We start from the raw sequence: 23,756 nt of genomic DNA, 5'->3' as shown, positions 1-23,756 counted from the left end.
ATGACATAAAACATCCGCGAGAGCAAAAATACCCCTCATGACATAAAACATCCGCGAGAGCAAAAATACCCCTCATGACATAAAACATCCGCGAGAGCCAAAATACCCCTCATGACATAAAACATCCGCGGGAGCCAAAATACCCCTCATGACATAAAACATCCGCGGGAGTAAAAATACCCCTCATGACATAAAACATCCGCGAGAGCAAAAATATCCCTCATGACATAAAACATCCGCGGGAGCAAAAATACCCCTCATGACATAAAACATCCGCGGGAGCAAAAATACCCTCATGACATAAAACATCCGCGAGAGCAAACATACCCCTCATGACATAAAACATCCGCGAGAGCAAAAATACCCCTCATGACATAAAACATCCGCGGGGGCAAAAATACCCCTCATGACATAAAACATCCGCGGGAGCAAAAATACCCTCATGACATAAAACATCCGCGAGAGCAAACATACCCCTCATGACATAAAACATCCGCGAGAGCAAAAATACACCTCATGACATAAAACATCCGCGGGGGCAAAAATACCCCTCATGACATAAAACATCCGCGAGAGCAAAAAAAACCCTCATGACATAAAACATCCTCGGGGGCAAAAATACCCCTCATGACATAAAACATCCGCGAGAGCAAAAATACCCCTCATGACATAAAACATCCGCGAGAGCAAACATACCCCTCATGACATAAAACATCCGCGAGAGCAAACATACCCCTCATGACATAAAACATCCGCGGGGGCAAAAATGCCCCTCATGACATAAAACATCCGCGAGAGCAAAAATACCCCTCATGACATAAAACATCCGCGGAAGCAAAAATACCCCTCATGACATAAACATCCGCGAAAGCAAAAATACCCCTCATGACATAAACATCCGCGAAAGCAAAAATACCCCTCATGACATAAACATCCGCGAAAGCAAAAATACCCCTCCGTTAGATTTAGGCCACATTTGTCCCCTAGGGTTAATTTACCACTAGTAAGAATTTGCGTAAATTTCATCATATGAACTACCTGATGTAAACTATATAGATAAGTAAGAGTTTTTAAAAGTATACGCATATGCATTCATACTAGTAAACACACAATGTCAATACACCTGGGACCCGTTTTAACTAAAGAATTTTAGTCGTAACTTCAACTATGTTACATCTTGTATGTACCCGATAAACGGCGCGATATTGATTTTTTTTATTTCTGCAACTTTGTGTTTATTTTTACACTGGCAAGAGTTTAGTTTACATAAAGTAACACTCGTATTTAAAATCAATACAAACACATGTGTAACAAAAAATAAATTTGACTGATAAACCTGAAATTACTTACTAAATTATGCATTAATGAAAAATATTTATTTCTGATAACAAGATTGTAACCATATATTTAATAGCTGAAAACGCACAAATATTAAATGAATGGTGGGTCGTAAAAGATTAACAGTAATCAACTATCGTATCATAAGGTATAAATACCGTGTTTTTGTTCATTCTATTCATCCTTATTCGATATATCAAAACAACTGTATTACTTGTGGATGTGTTACATCTTATTTGGGAGTAAGAGAGCATCTTTAAATAAGTAGGAACATAATGATTCAACCACACAAGATCATTTCATTTTACGGCTAAAATCGACTAAGATCTCTTTGAGACGGCCCCTTGGAAAGTATCTTTTAAAACCTTAAAAGGGTGAGGTAGAAAGTATCTGTATTGTAACGTATGGGATTTCTTTGACGTGTCTGTTTAGCGCAGGGGTTAGTGCACCGAGGCGACCAGGGGTACGATTCCCGGCTTGGGCGCATGTGAGTTTGGTTTTTGGTCACCGAGCCGGACAAGTGGGTTTTCTCCGGGCACTTCGGTTTCCCCAACAGCACAAGGCCACACTCACGTAACATCGTGGCAACGAGAGTGATACTATTTAAACTAATGAGATTTCTTTCAGTGGAAGGCGAATGCATGGCTGACAAGCTGATAGAGAATCCTGAAAGAAGCGAAGTTTGTACATCTGTTCCGGAGGATCCAAACCGACCGTACAATTGTGACCAGTGTTGTCGCATGCCTTGCTCGGATGTTAAAGTGTGCAAGTCCCGGGGGTACTCGAGACACGGTAGCCAGGATTGTAAGTACATGTAGATTTATTAACCGTTTGGATGTGTTAGTATTAGTTGCATACATGTATGGGATAAATAAGATTATTGCTGTAGGATTTAGTCAATTTTTCGTTTTCCTCTTATCTACTATTGTTGTGAATTGATTTCTGCTCTACGTGCCTGCAAAATATCCAGTTATCCGAAACATTATGAGCCGATTTCTCAAAACATTGTTAAAGCTGCACTCTAACAGATTGAACGTTTTGATTTTTTTTTGATTTTTTTGTTTTGGAACGAGCCAGTTTTTTGTGCGAAAATCCATGGAAACCAGATATATATGATTGCTGACAAATCATTAGATCGCAGATTTTTATATTTAAGTTCAAAAATTGATGTTTTATGCATTTTTTCTTAAACCGTTAGCCATAAAACCATTATTTTCGAACGGAAATATAAAATTCTTCGATCTGATTTTTTGTCAACAATCTTAAATCCTCGTTTTGCAGATATGTACGCAAAAATTTGCTCTTTCTAAGACAAAAAATAAAACAAGTTGTAAAAATGGTATATCTGTGAGAGTGCAGCTTTAAAGTTAACAACATGATGAAAGACGTCGTTGTTAACTCGTTAACTTGTAACATTCAATGATGCGCTCACATAACTTAATATGGCCTAAAACACCTAAAAGTTGGCCTTAAATATTACTATAATTACAGCGTTAAATAATAATTGAATCCAGTAAACTTTCGAAGGAGTAAAGAATTGAAAAACCCAAATTATAAAGGCAAATCTTTTTTAACTGTACTAACTTTTATTCTTTTAGTTTTTACCATTAAAGGCAAATGAGTTAAACATATTCATGCATCGAAATTAAAAACATTTTTTTTTTCATCAACTTATAATGTGTCCCTTTAAGATGAAGAAAGAGTTCGTTTAACAAAGCGCAAAGGTAGCATGCTTTTTTATTGTTACGATTTGAAATTGAAATATATTCCGTTTGAATGTCTCTACGGTATTATCTGAGACACACTGCACCTGCTATGAAAATTAGCGTATACTTTCTTCGATGGGTGCATGTTATAAATCAAACTGATTATTTTGAAAAAGCCACTCCAAAACTATATATTTCAATTGGCAACAAATGGAAAAGGACGTATAGCAAATAAATCAAGCGATATAAGTAATTGCAACTGCTTCAGTGTGTTTTCTTCTCGTTAGCGTATAATAATCACCCTTGTCTTCCAATATTTATGTAACAGCACCAATTGGAAATTACACTGTAACGAGGCCCACCAACTGATAAATCATCATTCATAAGCTAGTTTAACTTAAATGTTATGACGAGAAAATTGAATCCTGCTTGAAATATAATATAAGCTTTGAACACTCATAATATTATCACAACCAGACAGCTGAGGAATATGTGCTTGGTCTGTCACGTGACTTAAGAATTTGTGTATTGGACGCACTTGCCTTTATTATACCCCCCAAAACAAAGTTTGGGGGGGGGGGGGTATACTGGAATCGGGTTGTCCGTCTGTCCGTCTGTCTGTCTGTCTGTCCGTCTGTCCGTCTGTCAGTCCGTTTTTTTTTTGTCCGGGATTCATCTTTGTCGTTATTGAACAAATCTTTTTCAAACTTTCAGATATTAATGGCCATGATGTAAACTTGCGCCTCTGTGAAATTGGTACGGGTCACATGACCCTGACCAGAGTTATCTCCCCTTGATGTGTTAAAGTAGGCAAAATAAGCCCTGTCCGGGATTCATCTTTGTTATTATTCAACAAATCTTTATCAAACTTTCAGAAATTAATGGCCATGTTGTAAACTTTCGCCTCTGTGAATTTGGTACAGGTCACATGACCCTGACTGGAGTTATCTCCCCTTGATGTGTTAAAGTAGGCAAAATAAGCCCTGTCCGGGATTCATCTTTGTTATTATTCAACAAATCTTTATCAAACTTTCAGAAATTAATGGCCATGTTGTAAACTTTCGCCTCTGTGAATTTGGTACAGGTCACATGACCCTGACTGGAGTTATCTCCCCTTGTAGGCAAAATTAGCTTTGTCCGGCCTAACTCCAGGGCAAACAACCTAGACATGGAGGGGTGGGGGTATTCGTTAGCCTATGGCTTACAGTTCTAGTCTTAAAGGCCTAGTTTAAGGAATGTTTGGCATGATAATCCCCTTCTGTGCAACTCCTGCTAATTGCACTGGTGTCACAGTAGGGGCCAATTTCCTGTGTATTCGTTTGTTGGCTCATGGCCATTTAGGGTCCATTTGTATAATACAACTTCTAAAACTGCACACTGGGATTCTCAGATCGGAGATCTGATGAGAGGGATCAAGGCAAGTAGTTTTAAATCAATAAACAGAGGTTGTGTACAAATACATGGTGTTTTTGGGGGAGGGGGGGGGGGGGGTCACCTATAGAAGGCTTAAAATAGGGTCTTTAAGATTTTGTGATGGACGCACTTGCCTTTATCGTAAAGGGGCACACTAAAGGTTTATGCATAAATACTTATTTTTAATGCATTATAATTTTTACCTCCTTTTGACTTTAATGATCCAAAGAAAAAAAAAACATAATATGATTTAAAGTGTACATATATATTTATTTTAATTTTAACAATACTTTGGCTCTTTATAACTGAGGATTTCCTAGCCACGTAGCTATACAAAAAGCACATTTATAAAAGCTAGTATCCGTGCATAATCCATGTGTTGTTTTTTTATCATAGAAGACAAATGAGTTAAACTTAATAATGCATCAAAGCTGCACTCTCACAGATGGGCTGTTTTGACAACTTTTTTTATCTTAAAACTTTTCGAACGTAAGTATTAAAAAACTGCGATCTGATATCCTGTCACCAGTCTTATATCACTGGTTTCCAGTTATTTACGCAAAGATTGGTTCATTCCAAGACGAAAAAAACAAAACAAAAAAAACCTAGTTGTTTAAACGGTATATTATCTGTGAGAGTGCAGCTGTAGAATGAAATAATAATATTTTGCATCAACTAGTATATTGTGCCCCTTTAACTTTAATTTGTTTCCTGTTTCAGCGGGTCCGTCTAAGACAGAGACGGCCGGGTACCAGGTGCTTGCTTACCTGGCCCTACACGAGACATCGGGCTTTTCGACTGAGGACAAAAACATGTACGAGAGCATGGCCGAGGGGTTGGTTAATGGACTGCGCAGGGAAATGGGTTTTGACGGCCTCTGGCACTCGACACAGGTATACAGCGGATAAGTATTTGTTTCAGTGTACGATACTTATATTTCACCAAGTGAACACCAAACGCTATAGCTCACAAGTTGCGTAGCCACGAGTGAAATAGTCTCTTTTGGTATGAACGAGATGAAATATAAAAGTATTATTAGTCATGCTTTTTGATCCGGGAGGTTGTATTCGACTCGAGTGGATTTTTGCTGATGTTATTATTATATACATTACTGGTTAGGCCAGTTAATAGCCACATGTTTTCATAATAAATGTCATTTTAACGACGCACTATTTTGTTTTATGACGTCATTTTAACATCGCGCAACGATACTCGTTATGACGTGACGTCATAAAGAGTGGAATACGGCCGTATTGCACTGGCCCCAATTTCTCGAAACTTCTTAAGCTTTACAGGCTTAAGTCGCTTATTTCAATTAGCCAAAATACATACTAATTATAAATTTTGCTAAATGAAAAATGGTTTCTTCTAATTAGCATACAGATTTTTCTTATATAATTTCAAAAAACTCTTAAAGAAGTAAATATAACGCATATTATAGAACAACAAAAATAGTGAGTTTAGCTTAATCCTGTTATAAAGGACTTAAGAAGTTTCGAGAAATTGTGGCCTGGAGTGGAATACGGTCTACCGTATTTTGCAACATGTATTGAGTGTGGATTTATGATGGGTATATAATAAATTGCGATGTTACACTGAAAGAGTTATTTCTTTTTTTTATTATAAGCATGAATAGGATATAACTGGCAGTTCAGTTGTAGCTCATAAGAAAAGCGCGCTTAATCGTAAGCGAAATAACGTCCGTGAAATTGTCTTTCAGCCCTTTGCGCGCTGACGTTTTGATTCGGAACTGAGAGCGGGCTAAAATGTGTGAAAACAGTGAAAAATATCGGACTGATTCAATTTATTTCACTGACAAATATAGAATACGTTCGAAACCATCGGTTCCCTCGAGGGTTCAGCTCTGACCCCGGCGTCCTCGAGCGATCGCAGTTTTACTGTATATAGATTCTGATCAGATTTATGCATGTGTAGTGTAAATTTTTCTAGGAAGAATTAAGTGATTTAGTTAGCGGGGACACTATATTCGTCACTTACAGTCACCAAAGACGGACTGTTGACAACAAATTCCAAATTGAAATACATCTCCCCAAGAAACAAAACTCATACCGCGTTAACATGACCCCATCACATAGATATTCCCTTTCAGGACACCGCGGTGGCCCTGGAAGCGCTGTCCTCGTACGCCTACATGTTCCCGGATGGAATGGCCAACTTCCGGGTGGAGGCCAAGCAGGGCAGCACCGTCGTCTCCGCTCCAATCTTCATCACTCCCAGCAACTACACCGTCAACGGAATGGAAAAGGTTTGTCCCAGGCATTTTACAATCCCCTGGCCCATATTTCTTGAAACTTCTTAAGCATAAAAGGCTTAAGTCGCTTATTTTATTTAGACAAAACACAAAATTAAATGTGATTTTGGTAAATAAAATATTGTTTATTGTGATAACCGTGACAGTTATTCCTATTTTAAGTCTAATAACTCTTAATGAAGTTGATATTACGCGAATTAAAGACAAAGTAAAATAGTGGGATTAGCTTAATCCTGTTATAAGGGACTTAAGAAGTTTCGAGAAACTGGGGCCTGGCTATTTATTTGCTTCATAGGTAATTGTACAAGATGGCCATAAATCAATAACATTATTATTCCCAAAACGGAGCATTGCCAAAATCGCCATGAACAAAACCATGAAAAGGTAATTACAAAGTTATTGGAAACCACCACTGGGAATACAAACATATCTAGTTATTTTTACAAGAGTATTCATACATTAAATCATATCTTTATAACATACAAAGTTACTTCATGGACGTCACGGGTTGTAAATCATAGGCCGCTTACTTCATGTTTATACTGGCTTTAAGCTACACTCTCACAGATATACCTATCGCAGATTTTCATATTTCCGTTCGAAAACTTATGTTTTATGGCTTAAAACCTTACTAACGGCTTAAGAAAACTGCATAAAACATTAATTTTTGAACTTTAAGATAAAAATCTTCGAACTAATTTTTGTCAGCAGTCTTATATAACTGGTTTCCATGCATTTTCGCAAAAAATGGCTCGTTCCAAGACAAAAAATAAATAATAAAAAGTTGTCAAAACGTTCAATCTGTGAGAGTGCAGCTTTAAGAGAATTTCTAAATTTAGTTAAGAAAGTTCTTCAAACTTTTCAAATATCATCAAAAAATATCGTAATTATTATATTTTACAAAAAAACATTACTGTGTAACAGTCGAACCCCATTGCCTCGACCTCGCTTGGATCGATTTCCTCGATTGGCTCGAACTGGATGTAAATGACCGATTTCTTTCGAATGAAGGAAAGCATTCCTGTTTGGCTCGAACTTCCCGAGGCTCGAGATATTTTCGCCGATCCCGAGGAGTTCGAGCTAACGGGGTTCGACTGTACAATAAAATGCTCTTGTTGTCATAAACTGTGGAAAATCACGTTGGAATTTGCTTTTTATAACTGAAAGGCAAATTAACTTCATTCTTTATTTTTCATAGAATACTTGCTGTAAGGCGAAAGTTTCCACAAACCAGACATCGACCGACCTTATTTTTTCCTCTCCACTATACAGTTTATTTCGCCGTAGTGTGGATTTCTTTCCATAGTTTCCAAAAACCTGTTCACTTATGAGTGAGCATGTTTAAGTTTAACCATTCTATATTTAAAACTTTCTATGAAATAGATTATTAGTATATTCCATGGCCGCGAGTGTAAGATAGGTTCATTCCGACCCGAGCGTAGACCTCGGTAAACCTCGTTTCCCCAAAACACCCTGCGCGAGTGTCGGAATGAACCTATCTTACACGAGCGGCTATGGTAGATGCTTTTTCTCCCACCACAGTTAAACAAAATAAAGTATAAAATGTATTTTTTGCTGGAACTCTTTTGTGCTTAGTGAAAATAATTGCGTATGGATATACAATAATTCGCAGTTGCCCGGGTTGCTTTCATAATAAATAATTCCCTTGTTTAAGTGTTGCCGATGAAACAACATTATCTCTTTTGTTTTAGAACTCAAAATTGTATTAAAATTAAATGATAATTACTTCCCGTATAATGTTAATGAACTAATCATTGCAAAAATGTTTCAGTTGGACATTCCGGCCGGTGTAATTCCCAGCACCATTGACGCGCAAGTGAGCGGCAGTTCCGGTACCGCCTACGTCAATGTAAGACATATCCTGCTTTAAAATATTTAATTTTTAAACTAATACAGCAGCATTACATGTTTGTTTATCTATAATGGTGAGGTATGTTCATTTTTAGATGTCTTTTAGATATACATGTAGTTCAAAAGCCGACGTACCGTTTTAGCCAATGTGTCGTCGAAGTCTTCATGAAAAAACGTTATACTCTTGGATACGAAAACGGACGAGCGTTAGTCCCCGCGTACGACGCTTTTTAGCTCGACTATTAGAAGAATAAGGAGAGCTATCCTAGTCACCCGAGCGTCGGCGTCGACGTCGGCGTCGGTGTCGGCGTCGGCGTCGGCGTAACCACTTATGTTAGAGTTTGTGTACTACCTCAAATATTTTCAAAGTCCATTGACATCTGGTTTTGAAACTTAGCTCGTTTGTTAACCATCATGCCCCAACCTGTACACAGGAGGAGGTAACTCTATCAAGCATTTTGACAAAATTATGCCCCTTTTTCGACTTAGAATTTACGTTAAAGTTTGCGTTCCACCTCCAATATTTTCAAAGTCCATTGCCATCTGGCATTGAAACTTAGCACGCTTGTTCAACATCATGCCTCCAACCTGTGCACAGGAGGAGGTAACTCCATCACGCATTTTGACAAAATTATGCCCCTTTTACGACTTAGAATTTACGTTTAAGTTTGCGTACCACAATTATGTTTAGATTAAATTTATGTAAATTTCTCAGCACATCATGTTTTGCATTGAAATCTAATTTAACAGTGAGCCATGCTTGTTTCGCCAAAACTGTTCAATCCATACGCGCGCTTCCTCTGTGACAACTCTCGTCTATAATTTCAAGTTGTATTGTAATTTAAAAAACAACAACAACGAACAAGTATATTAAATGTATTAAATAATTGTCATGTCGGAAAATAGCTCATTGAGCTAATGCCTCTTGTTATATAAATTATTTTATACATATTCCCAACTTTAAACACAGATTCTTGTATTTTGTATCTTGTACATGTTTTTTCTACCCGGCTTGTATTCTCCTGATGTAGCTGGTGGCAATGTACAACCTGAACAGCAACATCACGAACAAGGCCATTGTCATCACGGGCGGGCCCATGGTAACGGTGAACGGCGAGACCTACATACATACCTGTGTATCAGCCAATCCGTAAGTTTAAAATAAAAAAGACAGGGTTGCTATTCAATATTGGTCTTAATTGGATCTTAGATGGATGTATCTAATCGGATCGAACAGAAGAGTAAATTTAGTCTTTGATGTATAACCATAAGATTAACTTAAGTTGAATATTGAATACAGTCGAAACCCGTTGGCTCGAACTCGTTTGGGTCGAATTCCTCGTTGGCTCGAACTAGATGAAAGGACCGATTTTTTCTATACTGAAGATAATTTTTCCCGCTTCGCTCGAAATTTCCGAGGCTCGAGGTATTTTTGCCGGTCCCTGGGAGTTCGAGCGAACGAGGTTCGACTGTACAAGCCCAGAGCAAACCAAATCGGTGATCAAGAAATGCATTTATAGAGATAATTCATTGATTTGTTTCAAATTTCCTTACATTTGTCATCATGACACTGGCTCAAGTCCAATTAACACAAATCTTTTTACTCCTCCCCCTCCCCCCTCCCCCTGTTGTTGAGTGTCATGACCCTTGACCCTGTAGTTTTCTTCGTATTATGGATTATAAGATATGTTATTTCTAGTAGATGATAAAAAAAACTTACCAACTTTCTCTTTTTTTTTAAATCATGCAGATTTTGAGTCAATATACACGTGCATTTACCTTCTATATTTATGATGCTGGTCTATTATTTATGATTAGGCCAATTTGTGATCACAGGCACTCGGTATTGTTTGTATGAGAAAGATGCACTTTTACTCGATAAGGTTTACCACCATTAATTCCAATTTTTTAATATATACACAAAAATAATGAATAAATGTCGAAAACAATGGTTCTTACGATGGATACCGGGTTTAAATATTTCTACCTTATGAGACGACAGTAGATCGCAGTAAATCTTTTAACACTCACCAATTATTTTTTATTTTTACATGTTCAGCTATTTAATGCACGGTAACAATATTGTAATCAGTGATTAATATGTATCATAAATGAAATATTTAGTAAGTAGTTTAAGGTTTATCACTGATTTTTTTTCTTTGTTCTACATGTATATGCATTGATTTTGAAGACTAGTGTCCCTTAATGAAAATGTAATCAGGATTTAATTATAGGTATATTTGTTGATTGCATACCACATCTATCCCATAGGAACTCGAATGTCGGTGTAAGCACAATGGCGCTGGTAGAGGTGGAGATGCCTACCGGAAGTCAAGTCAGCTCCGTAGATGGCGGTAATGACTCAAAGACCTCACCGATTAAGGTCGAGATCAAAGAAGATAGTGTCGTCTTTTACTATGAGGTTGGTTTCTTCTTCTTCATCATTAGTTCAAAGAACATCCATATACCGTCGAAACTCGCTATGCCGAACTCCGTTATCTCGATGTGGTTGTTATGATAATCATGTTATCGATATAGCCAGTTTTGACTGTTATATTAGATATATTCTATAAACCGAAGGTGTAAGCAATGTAGGTGACAAATTGGGCATTACCACTGAGTAGAGATGCACGAGGGTATAATATAACCAGGTGTTTAATAATATGCAGGGAATTGCTACAGTATTATAACGTGTTTACATTGTCGTTAGGGCATTACCCCCGAGGAGTGTTGCACGAAGGTGTATTATAACCAGGTGTTTATATTGTCGTTAGGGCATTACCACCGAGGAGTGTTGCACGAAGGTGTATTATAACCAGGTGTTTATATTGTCGTTGGGGCATTACCCCCGAGGAGTGTTTCACGAAGGTGTATTAAAACCAGGTGTTTATATTGTCGTTGGGGCATTACCCCCGAGGAGTGTTGCACGAAGGTGTATTATAACCAGGTGTTTATATTGTCGTTGGGGCATTACCCCCGAGGAGTGTTGCACGAAGGTGTATTATAACCAGGTGTTTACACTGTCGTTAGGTCATTACCCCCGAGGAGTGTTGCACGAAGGTGTATTATAACCAGGTGCTTATATTGTCGTTGGGGCATTACCCCCGAGGAGTGTTGCACGGGGGTGTATTATTACTAGGTGTGTACATTCTCTTAAGGGAATTTTAACTGATGAGAGATGCACGCGGTTGTTTCTTAACAGGTGTTTACATGGATGTCAGGGTATAAACACAGGGAAGACCCCGATGGCTGTTCAGTCATCGGGTGTTTACTTTCTTTTAAGGGGGTTGTCACCGAGGAGCGATGCACGAGTTCGTATACAGTCGAAACCCGTTGGCTCGATATCGCTTTGCTCGATTTTCTGGTTGACTCGAACTGGATGTAAAATATCGATTTTCTTTTACTCTTTGTTAGCATTCCCGCTTGGCTCAATATTTACGACACTCGAAATATTTTCGGTCTCTGCGATTTCGAGCCAAATGGTTTCGACTGTATAAATATATGTATTTCAGAATATACACACGATCTTGTACCATAACCATGTCTTAATATAAACATTTTAAAATACAGCCGATCTCTGTTGGCTCGAACTCCCAGGGACCGGCGAAAATACCCTCGGGAAAATCGAGTCAATCTGAATGTTTTCCTTCATTAGAAAGAAATCAGTCTTTTACATTCAGTTCGAGCCAACGAGGGAGTCGAGCAAAGCGATTCGAGTCAACGGGGTTCGACAATATTACCATTGAAGAGTGTTACGCGAGGGTGTACTATATCTAAATGTTACCATTACTAAAACTAGATGTTTTCATGAATTACAGAGCGTGACCTTGGAGGAGCGATGTACGAAGGTACTTTATAATCAGGTGTTCGAGGTTCAGGACCCTCAGCCCAGGTCCCTTACGGGCATTGACTACTACCAGCCAGGTAAACATAACGACACTACTTTTGTCATGATTATAGGACAAACATTATATGAATTAGCTAAAACATGTCTAGTATTTTCAATAACACATTTTGACAATTTGTTATCTCATCCTCAAAAAGAGTTAAACCATTTTCTATGAAGTTTAATAACTTAACATTACCGATGTTTAGTCATTCAGAAGAAAATGAATAATGAATAATGTAAATCAATTTTATACTGAAAGTTATAATGATGGTTGTCAGGTTTTGGACACTGTGTCACGAAGCAAGGGCATTCAGTCGAAATTCGCTATGTCGAACTCCGTTATGACGTTGTTCTGGCTATGTCGAACTGTTTTCGATTTTTTTTTGGTTAAATTATACACTATGTTTTTTCAGTTATATCGAATGTTCGTTATTTCGAAGTATTATCGCAGGACACAACGACTTCGACATAGCGAGTTTTGACTCTATGTACATTGTTTGCGACTAGGCTGTGAACTGCAGCTTAATTTGTGATATCAATATATATAAATGGCATTCATAACTCTCTTGGTGGTCGTAAATTTCAGACCAGAACACAAAGGTGTTCTACACGGTTTCCCAGAAGGACATCCCGTGTTCCGACTGTCCTACTACCGGCGCTTCCGGCATCCACATGAGCGCCTCCCTTCTCTGCGCTCTTCTTGCGCTCACGCTTGTCGCCATGAGGATGCAGATATTCTGAAGTGTTGTATATTGACAATTTGCTGTTTAATATGAAATCCCTTGCTTGTATATGACTCTATTGCCTGTATAGTACTTTGCTTAATACATTCCATTTCGATTTACGCGTATTAAGCTTCAAAATATTAGTAATCAAAGTAGTTCGTTTTTTTCTCATACAGTGTACTTTGTCTTGTATGTTTCTTTTTTGTAGTAAGCAGTGGAGGTATTTAAATAGCCCAGGCGTCGTTGTTATTGTTGTTGCTGGCGTTGTCGCCGGCGCCGTCCTCGAGAAAAAAACCTTCAAGGCCATTAATCAAACTTTAAAAAAGATTACATTGACACCTGGAATACATTTTGCCAGAGACATTGCGCATATGAACATCAATACTAATGGCTTAAATGATTTTATTATCTTGTCGCATTTTAGAAGTAAAAAGGGGCCTGATTTTGCATGTACTCAACGGTTCTGTTTATACCTTACGCGTACTAAAAATAGCACTGGTGATATCTTGATGGACACGCATGGGTGAATGTACATTGAATTGTTTTCGTTAAGGAGCATTTGTATGCGGTCAGTTACTTCTTCAGCTTTTTAATGTTATGTAGTTTTTGTATAGAATTATGGTTGGAGTAAGCCATTATTCAAATTTTTTTGAAGTAACAATTTCTTATATTCCTGACTTCGCCTTCTTTGATTTCGCTTAAGGTGGAACGCGACTATGATTTTTTTTCGAGTTTCTCAATTAAGAGTTTCATTATATTATTTAAAAAATCCTCCATGTATTATTAACCTGGTTAATTTCAAATGCTGTATTATAATTATATACAAAATGTATGTATTTTAATCCATTTACTTAAGTCGAACCCCGTTGGCTCGAACTCCAAGGGACCGGCAAAATACCTCGAGCCTCGGGGAAGACCCTATATATATATTCAGAAGAAACGAATGGGATCTTTATAGCCAGTTCCAGAAAACGAGGAAAAAGAACCAAGCGAGTTCGAGCCAAGTGGAAATCGAACCAAACTAGTTCGAGATAACGGGGCTCGACTGTATTATATTTTGTCGTTTGCACCGTCTTTAGCTTGTATTCACGTAAAATACTCAGATCTATATTCTATAAGTATATTTTCTTTGACTTTAAACCTGCTTGTAAAATTATACCATTTTGAATATTTCTTAAGTTATTTTTATGGATATTGATATAGAAGGACTCGTAGAGAAATAACAATTCAGGTATTATCATTGAAACACAGCATATGTATCCATTTTTCAAATTTGAGTGTACCTTGTATAAATTCGTTAAAATTGATTTGGGTTAGTGTAAAATATTTAGAAATCATTGTTTGAAGACTTGAACAAATTTCACTTCTGTGCCTGATGTAGTTTGTATTTAGAACGAAATAAAATTTTCTTTTATATTTTAGTTGTGTTGTCGTTAATAGGTGGAATTAATTGCATGTTGCATACATTGATGGTACTCATTAATGCAAAGGGAACATGCGATTTGTAAGTAGAATACAAATAATCCATTTGTATAAACCATTTCATATTATGTACGTGAAGTTAACGGCATAGTGGGGTGAAGTTAGCGGCCTAGCGGCATGAAGTCGGTGGCCCAGCGGCCTAAAATTGTTACCTTTGTCAAAGCAATTGTGTATGCGTTTTTGTTTTCCATGAAGACATTGGATGAAACGGTACACGTGAAGCTACGATGCCAAACACAGTGAGAATATAACTTCTATATTAGTTCAGTTTAAACTAATTTATTTTACAACGATTGTGAAACAATTTATCACAACATTATATTAATCACTCTCGTTGGCACGATGTTACGCGAAAGTGTGGTCTTGTGTTGTGGGGGAAACCGGAGTACCCGGAGGAAACCCACTTGTCCGGCTTGTTGACTGTAAACCAAACTCACATAACTTATATATAAATCATTAAATGCACCAGTCAATTGTAACCACGGCTCCCCGGGTCCGGATATAGCGGGGACTTTGACTTTTGGTCCAGCCAACCCCGGGTAAAATCTCCGCCTTGCGGGGACGAACTGACAGTAAAATCCCCGTCAAATGCCCCCACACCCCAGGGACCCTAGGTAATGCCCATTCCTCGCTATATTTTGCGCGAAGACAAAACCACCACATTCACACGGCACTGCAGGGCCACCTAAAAGGCAATAACACGGCCAATTTCCCGGCTATCCCCAGTATACCTCCAAACCTGGGAGGGGGGGGGGGGCGTGGTTACAATTGATTGGTGTATAACATCCCCAGTTTCTCGAAAACTCTCACGTATTCACTCAATTGGGCATACATATTTCTATCCTGAATATAATTTAATAAAATGAAAAGCATTCTTGTTATTTCACATTTTAATGTATTTTCTATTCATTGATGTTTTTTTTAAACCAGAACTATTGAGTAAAATCTCGATAATTCCATTTATTATAAAAAAAACAGTTTGGCACAACCTGAAATTAAGGATTGAATTGGGGTGTTGATGTCATTATCGGGGTATGAACGCAATTGGGCTGGTCAAAGTGTGTGGAGCCCACGCGTACTTTGAACAGAACAATTGTTCGGGTTTTTTACCTGGAATTTGCTGGAACGAAAGTCAAAGTCCCCACACTTCCCCGGACCTGGAGTCGGGGTTACAATTGAGCGGTGTATTAATCAAGAACACTTCATTCAGGGGCTGAAAGTTATCAAACTGGTTTTTTTTAAAGTTAAAGGACATGCTGTTTTGTAATATCTTAGATCGGGAAGTGCCTAGACACACAAGATTTGTATTGTTTACATTATCTGATACAATGAAATCAAACCAATCAGTGTGTGTATACCACGTGATATTGCGTCATAAATGCTACATTAAAGGAGGGCAATATTTTGCTTTCAATGAAGGCTTTAAACAAAGATAACTTCACTATTTCTTCACCATTTTAAAAGAAACATAGCGCAGTCTACGCTGCTTGCATAGCCCCGTCTTCGGTCGTTTACCAGAGTTTGATTGAGAGTTTTGTTTCTTAAAACACATCGACAAACCTTTTTCTCAAAACGGCCGTCTGGCGGAGCTCTGTCAAAACATTATTTTTGAAACAGGTTTGTCGAAGTGTTTGATGAAACTAATCATCTTATCAAACTCCGGTAATAAAACGAAGGCGGTGCTCCTTAAGCGGCATAGACTGTCCTTTGTTTCTTTTAAAATGGTGTAGTAAAGGAAAAATTGCCTTTGTTTTAAGTCTTCATTTTAAGCAAAATGTTACCTTCGGATATAGCATTTATGACGTAATTTATCACGTGGTATACACACACTGATGAATGGCTTTCTGACCTGACTTAGAAATCGGGTGGATATACATCTATCTAGAAGAGAGGTATTGAGATGGACAAAATGACAAAAACCTGAGCCCACTGAAGCTTACAGATTGCACAAGAACCACATGAATGCAGGTATTTGCTGTGATATTTATCTTAAGATATCTATGATTCATTGAGGAAGTTCAGTTGAAACCGAGCTGGCAAAAAATAGTTACAAAATTATATATATTTTGAATACTAATTCAAATTGATTACTTAAACAGTTCTGTGTGGCCAAGCACTGATTGTAAAATGTGTGTCTACCAATATAATTCTGCCTGGTTTGTATCAGGAATGTACTGGTTCAGTGTAGTTAAATTGTGAATAATTCCAGTATTAACTGAGATTGCCTTTAAATATCTTAAAAAGTTTAACGCTGTGTTCTCATAGATTGACTGTTTTGATTAATATTTTATATTTTTAGCTGCAAAATTCTGCCATTCATGAAACCATCAGTTACAAATGTAAATATGATATGTGCGATCTGATATTTTGTCAGCAGTCTTTTGTCATCGTTTTTCAGACATTTAAGTAAAAATTGGCTTTTTGAAAGCCAACATTTTTTAAAACATGTCAAAACCGTCTAACGTGATTGTGTAGCTTTAAATGACTTTAAAGATGCACTCTTACTCCCAAACAAGTTTTACCGCAATTAATGATATTGTTTTAATATTCAAAAAAAAAAGAATACATGTCGAAAACAATGGTTCTTATGAAGGATACCAAGTTTGATTTGAACGAAATAAGTATAAAACACAGATTTTCAACCTTATGAGACTATAGTAGACCACAGTAAATCTTTTAGCATTCACCAATCATTTAATATTTCTGCACTTTCTGCTATTAAAAACACGGTTAAAATCTTGTGATCAGTAATTATTATTTTTCATAAATGCATTATTTAGTAAGTACTTAAAGATTCATCAGTCATATAGATGTTTGTTATACATGACTGCAAATGTCAGCAGTAGGTTCACGGGTGCGAAACAGTGGCTCCAGCTCTTTTAAGAGCTGTGTATAAAAAGAGCCAATGACACTTCCGAGCTAGAGCAAAAGAACGGATATCATCATAAAACATAATATAAGTATGACTCGTTATTTTATCTTATATCACAATTATGAGGGCTTTTTTGACACATTATATTTATCAATCTCGTTGGCACGATGTTACAGCGAAAGTGTGGTCTTGTGTTGTGGGGGAAACCAGAGTACCCGGAGGAAACCCACTTGTCCGGCTTGGTGACCACCAACCAAACTCACATAACTTATATATTAAAGGGACTGTACACCAGATTGGCACCAAAAAAAGTTTTTTCTGTAACGAATCTCAGGACAATGTGTAACACATTGATATCATAATTGTAAAAAAGTACCAAAATGTAAAAAAAAATGTGTCGGAGACCGGGTCCGAACCCGTATCGCCAAAATTGCATACCAGCGTCATATCCACTGAGCTACGACGGCTTACTCTAATCGGGTGACATAATTAAGCTATACACCTAACTCGGTAATATCACGTGATAACACCGACTAGCCAATCACGCATAAGGAATGAATTCTACTAGGTAGACATACCCAGTAATCTTTTTTAATGGAAAAAAAATACGAAATAACTGCTAAACTTAAATAAATTGTGACATATGTGGTACTTCAGTTAGTAAGTTTTTATGCATTGTACACATTAATATCAAGTTTATGACAGTTTTCGACAATTTTCTTTTTTTCTTGCAAATTGATCATCTGGTGCACAGTTGCTTTAATCATATAATATCCCCAGTTTCTCAAAAACTCTCACGTGTTCACTCAATTGGGCATACAATTTTCAGTCCTGAATATAATTTAATACAATGAAAAGCATTCTTGTTATTTCCCGTTTTGATGTATTTTCTATTCATTGATGTTTTTTTAAACCAGAACTGTTAAGTAATACCCTCGATAAGTCCATTTATTATGAAAAAAACAACAGTTTGGCACAACGTGAAATTAAGGAATGAATTGCGGTGTTGATGTCATTATCGGGGTATGAACGCAATTGGGCCGGTCAAAGTGTGTGGAGTCCGAAGGACTCCAATCGTACTTTGTCCAGAACAATTGCGTTCATATCCCCATTAATGACATCAACCCCGCAATTCATTACTTATATCTACACCATTAGTTCATTAATTCATTCAATAATTGTTAAAAAGATACTTCGTTTCATTTAAGAAAACATTTCAATAATCCTTTCTTACACATTCTGTAAATAGAACGACCCGACTGTAACCGGAAACATTTTTCTCAAATGACGTCACAATAACGCGGGAAAAGATCAACCACTTGAAATCACTTTTAAACGTAAAAAAATGAAACTCTTATGGCAACAATATATTTAAAATATAATAAATTAACACTTTCTAAAATGTTGATTTATATTTTACGGGACCTTCTGACACAATACAAAAGATAACCAGATCAATAATTTTCATGTATATGCGATGAATTGCTATCCGAACATATCCGAAGATGTTGCGTTCATCGATTGATAAACGCAATTGCCGAAAGGCAGTAGTTCATTTAAGGAATGGAAGTTGAGGTGTAAATATTATGTGTGTAATTACCCAAGAACGCTGCTTGATTTAAAACTACAAATACCTAAAATATAAATCATTGAGAGAATTCGATTCAACATTGAATATTTTGAATCATGCAAGGTTGTAATGTGGTCAAATAATTTAAGTTAGTTATTAAGTAGTTACTTGCGTATTTAGATAAACTGGGGTATAGCATCGTTGACAAAATGCAATTCTGAAGTACATGACAACTTGCAATTAAAAAGAAGAGATTATTCAAACACTATCGGTAGTAGCTGGTTCTATCCGAGTGAAAGACAGAGTTTATGATACACATAATTATGACTTAGAAAATATATGACGAACGACAGACAGATGTTTTCATTCCTACTAGTACATTGACGGCTTCATTTTGGTGATAATCCTTCTTTAATCTTCTTGCCCTGATTTCTCGAAACTGCTTAAGCTTAACAGACTTAAGTAGCTTGTTTTGTTTAGCAACATTTCTTACTTCTACCTGATTTTGATAAATAAAACTTAGTTGTTCATGGTTATCAGACATATTACTTTGATAAACAGTAAAAAAAAACTTCCACAAATGTAAAAATCTCACAAATTACAGAAGAACAAAAATATAAAGCTTTGATTAATCATGTTACAGCAGACTGAAGTAGTTTCGAGAAAATGGGCCAAACTTTGTCTCTCATTTTGCAATACATATATTCATACACATGTTACTGATGAAAGCCAAAGTGATGACTTGGCAATGAAACATCAGTTCACATGAGATAATGCTGAACTTCACATACAATCATACAATACATACTTTTAATGATTAAAATCACTTTTCTTCGGATTGCTAATAGGGGAGGACCAAGGTCATATTGTCAAATATCATGTCAAGGAACATCACTTAATGAACTCCTTGTTTGGAACTTACGTAGTGTACATGAGAGGAATTAAAGACTTATGAAATTACAGATTTCCATTTGTTTCTAATCAAGAGCTTCATGTTCAATAAACATGTATACAACAAATTTTAAATATGTATTGTTTATTATCATTTTTCATCCTATGAAGTATATGTTTTGGAAAATTTCTTTCCTCAGTGTGTGTATACCACGTGATGAACTGCTTCATAAATGCTACGTCGAAAGGCAACCTTTTGCTTCGAATGAAGACTTTAAAAAAATAACTTCACTATTTCTTTACCATTTTAAATGAAACAAAGCTCAGTCTACGCCGCTTACTGAGTCCCGCCTTTGGTTTTTACCAGAGTTTGATTGAGAGTTTAATTTCTTAAAACACTTCGACAAACCTTTTCACAAAACGGCCGTCTGACGGAGCACTGTCAAAACATTAATTTGGAAACAGGCTTGTCGAAGTGTTTGATGAAACTAACCACCTTATTTAACTTCGGTAATAAAACAAAGGCGGGGCTCTATAAGCGGGATAGACTGCCCTTTGTTTCATTTAAAATGGTGTAGTAAAAGAAAAAATATCTTTGTTTTAAATATTGCCTTCCGACGTAGCATATATGACGTAATTTGGCACGTGTTATTCACACACTGTTCCTGCAAATTAAAATAAGCATATCAACTACCAATACGCTAAGCAGTGTAGGACCTTATTATTTTCAGATCATATTCTTCACAGGTCTGGGAAAATTAGGATCCTATTCTTCACATTTTCAAACTGTGACATATATGATTGACCAAACTGGTGGTAAGCAAGAGAATCATATTCTATACAGATTTTGTCAATGATATTACTGTTTGATATTAAAAATGTAATAATAAAAAGAAATAAAAAATAATAAAATAAAGTAAAAATAAAAAAAAAATAAAAAAAAAATAATAATAATAATAATAATAATAATAATAATAATAAAATAATAATAATAATAATAATAATAATAATAATATTCTTAAAACTACGCCTTATACAAAAACAATAAAACATAGTCTTACAACAACACCACCACCTATTGTTAAAACTTTTTTTTTTCTATATATTCATCTTGGGCAGATTGTGTCCCCAACGGTGAATTGTTACACTATCGTAAATGCTCGACCATATCAGGCAAGCTCGGAAAAGAACTATCTTTAAACTTCTAGCACATGCAGTATTCACTGCTTGCCCGAAATTTAGCCGTTGAAAGCGTTGGAAATACTTTTTCCAGTACATCTCTCTATGCCAACAAAACTCACGACAACAAACACAATGCATACACCAACTATTACGGTGCCAACAAGAACCAATTCTATTCCTACTTATTCCACTAATACCCGTCCGGCAACAACATAAAATAATAATAATAATAATAATAAAACAACTATCTCTACAACAACCGCCACTGCGCCTACAACTACAGCCAACTAACAGCAACAACAACAACAGAAACGACAACAGCATAATCAACGATTCTTTTTGACTAGAATATATACGCATACATGTTTATCAACAAAATATATCTGCAATACTGGATATGGCAATCTGTGACAAATGTGACTCAGTTGTAAAATTTACTTTTTTTGTTAAAAAAATGATGCAATTTTTGACCTGTGAGGAATGTGATTTCATGGTACATAAAAAACCGGCTTCAATCACAAATTTCCCAGGAGCTGTGTAACGCCGCATAACAGCATCGCCGCATAAACGAAATCGACCACGTTTATGCGGTGATTTTCAACGCATAAACAGGACTTTCTTATGTGGCCAAAAGGCACACTTTCGCCGCATAAAAAACAATTAAAACACATACTAGTACAATAGTGGTTGATAAAGTTTCATCAAGATCGGACTTAGTTTTTTTGTGTCCACTTAACTAAGCTTTGAACTAGACCTTTTGAGACGTAAATTCTGACAAAGATTTAGTCAATGTGAAATGTGAACCAAAACATTTGATCTTTCTGCGAAAACGTTTAAAATGACGTTTGGCCCGACTAATGGCGGGAATATAATTATGTTACGACAACGCACAACACCGTCATTTGGGACAGTCAGAAAATTGAGGTAACATATATTCTCACCTTTTTGCCAGACTGACGGGCATGAACCCTTGACAATGCGCACTTTCAACATCATTTCAAACGTTTCTTGAAAAGTCAATTGTTAACGAAGGACAGACAACAGAATCCAACAATCCTCACAGCTCCAAATGTGTTCTTTGTGCTCAGATTAGCTAATAATTATTTCAATGTCAAGAACCACTGGTAATTGTGCGATTGTGAAATTTATTCACGTCTAGGTCATCAGCGTGTATTTCTGGTTAGCAGGGCAACGAAAGGAAAACTTTTGAAAATGATATTGTTTCCAAAAAAAATCAACACAACATTAGTTTTGGGCGCTTGAGCAACAGGACTCAGATGACTGATATAAGTCATCATGGTCGTCTTTCTTTTATTGATTGTGTTTTTTGTAACATTTGTAACCAAGAAACTGTAGATGGGAACACTCCAAGAGGAGTAATAATTTATTTTCAACTTTCAATATTGGCTCAACTTTAAAATATTACCTTAAATTTGACCAATTTGCCCGCCTACTTTTCCAGTATTTTCTTGACAATAATATGCTACGCCCTAATCTTTATCATCATCATAATCAACAACAGCATCAAAACCATCATCACCACAATCACAACCGCCACCACCACCATCATCATCCCCACAACCATCATCATAATAATTATCATCATCATCATCATCATCATCATCATCATCATCATCATCATCATCATCATCATCATCATCATCATCATCATCATCATCATCATCACCATCATCATTCCCGTATTTTTTTCAAAATGACAGAAATATGCTACGCCCTAATCTTAATCATCATCATAATCAACAACATCATTACAACCATCACCATCATCTCCACAATCACAACCATCACCATCATCTCCACAATCACAACCACCACCATCATCATTCATACACCAATGAATAACTGTAAGTGACTCTGGAGACTCCCATGTCACAAGATTTCTGGACGGACGGACGGACATCATCATCATCCTCATCATCATCATCATCATCATCATCATCATCATCATCATCATCATCATTAACGTCATCACCATCGTTTTTGTTGAGATATTAGAACTTTATTTTTTAGCTTTATAATAAATGGTTTAGTTAATCCTCTTTATGTGGCAAAAAGGCACAGTTGCGCCCCATATAAGCAATTTCTGCTTTACGCGTTGAGCATCGCCACATAAACGTGGTCGCTATGTTTATGCGCTGAAAATCACCGCATAAACGGAAAAAAACACGTTTATGCGGCGATGCTGCTTTGCGGCGTTACAGAGCTGTGACATATATGTTAGAAGTGTGTGACAAATGAGATCTTATTTTTCCCAAACGTGAAGAATAGGATCCTATTTTTCCCAGGTGGGAAGAATATCATATGGGAAAAATAAGGTCTTACACTGCACTCTCACAGATTTTAACGTTTTGACAACTTTTTTTTATTTTTTGTCATGGAACGAGCCAATTTTTGCGAAAATCCATAGAAACCAGTTATATAAGACTGCTGAAAAAAATTCAGATCGCAGATTTTTATATTTAAGTTTAAAAATTATTGTTTTATGCATTTTTCTTAAACTGTTAGTAACGGTTTAAGCCATTA

General features: G+C 36.6%; 1 protein-coding gene across 4 annotated transcripts in view; it reads left to right on the top strand.

The window, feature by feature from the left end:
- LOC128242140 (pregnancy zone protein-like) overlaps positions 1-14,631 on the top strand; it is a 364,302-nt gene extending 349,671 nt beyond the window's left edge. For all 4 annotated transcript variants that reach the window (XM_052959201.1, XM_052959199.1, XM_052959197.1 and 1 more), the window contains exons 33-40: positions 1,966-2,142; positions 5,178-5,350; positions 6,568-6,723; positions 8,522-8,599; positions 9,633-9,751; positions 10,873-11,023; positions 12,420-12,525; positions 13,077-14,631. In XM_052959201.1, the coding sequence (XP_052815161.1) occupies positions 1,966-2,142; positions 5,178-5,350; positions 6,568-6,723; positions 8,522-8,599; positions 9,633-9,751; positions 10,873-11,023; positions 12,420-12,525; positions 13,077-13,231 (1,115 nt within the window). In that variant the 3' untranslated portion in view covers positions 13,232-14,631. The remainder of the gene's footprint in view (positions 1-1,965; positions 2,143-5,177; positions 5,351-6,567; positions 6,724-8,521; positions 8,600-9,632; positions 9,752-10,872; positions 11,024-12,419; positions 12,526-13,076) is intronic.
- The last annotated feature ends 9,125 nt before the right edge of the window (positions 14,632-23,756 follow it).

This window comes from Mya arenaria, chromosome 8 (genome assembly GCF_026914265.1).
Source record: "Mya arenaria isolate MELC-2E11 chromosome 8, ASM2691426v1".
Taxonomy (NCBI): Eukaryota; Metazoa; Mollusca; class Bivalvia; order Myida; family Myidae; genus Mya; species Mya arenaria.
Note: the sequence above shows the minus strand (reverse complement) of the source record. Positions and strands in the feature narration are given on the sequence as shown.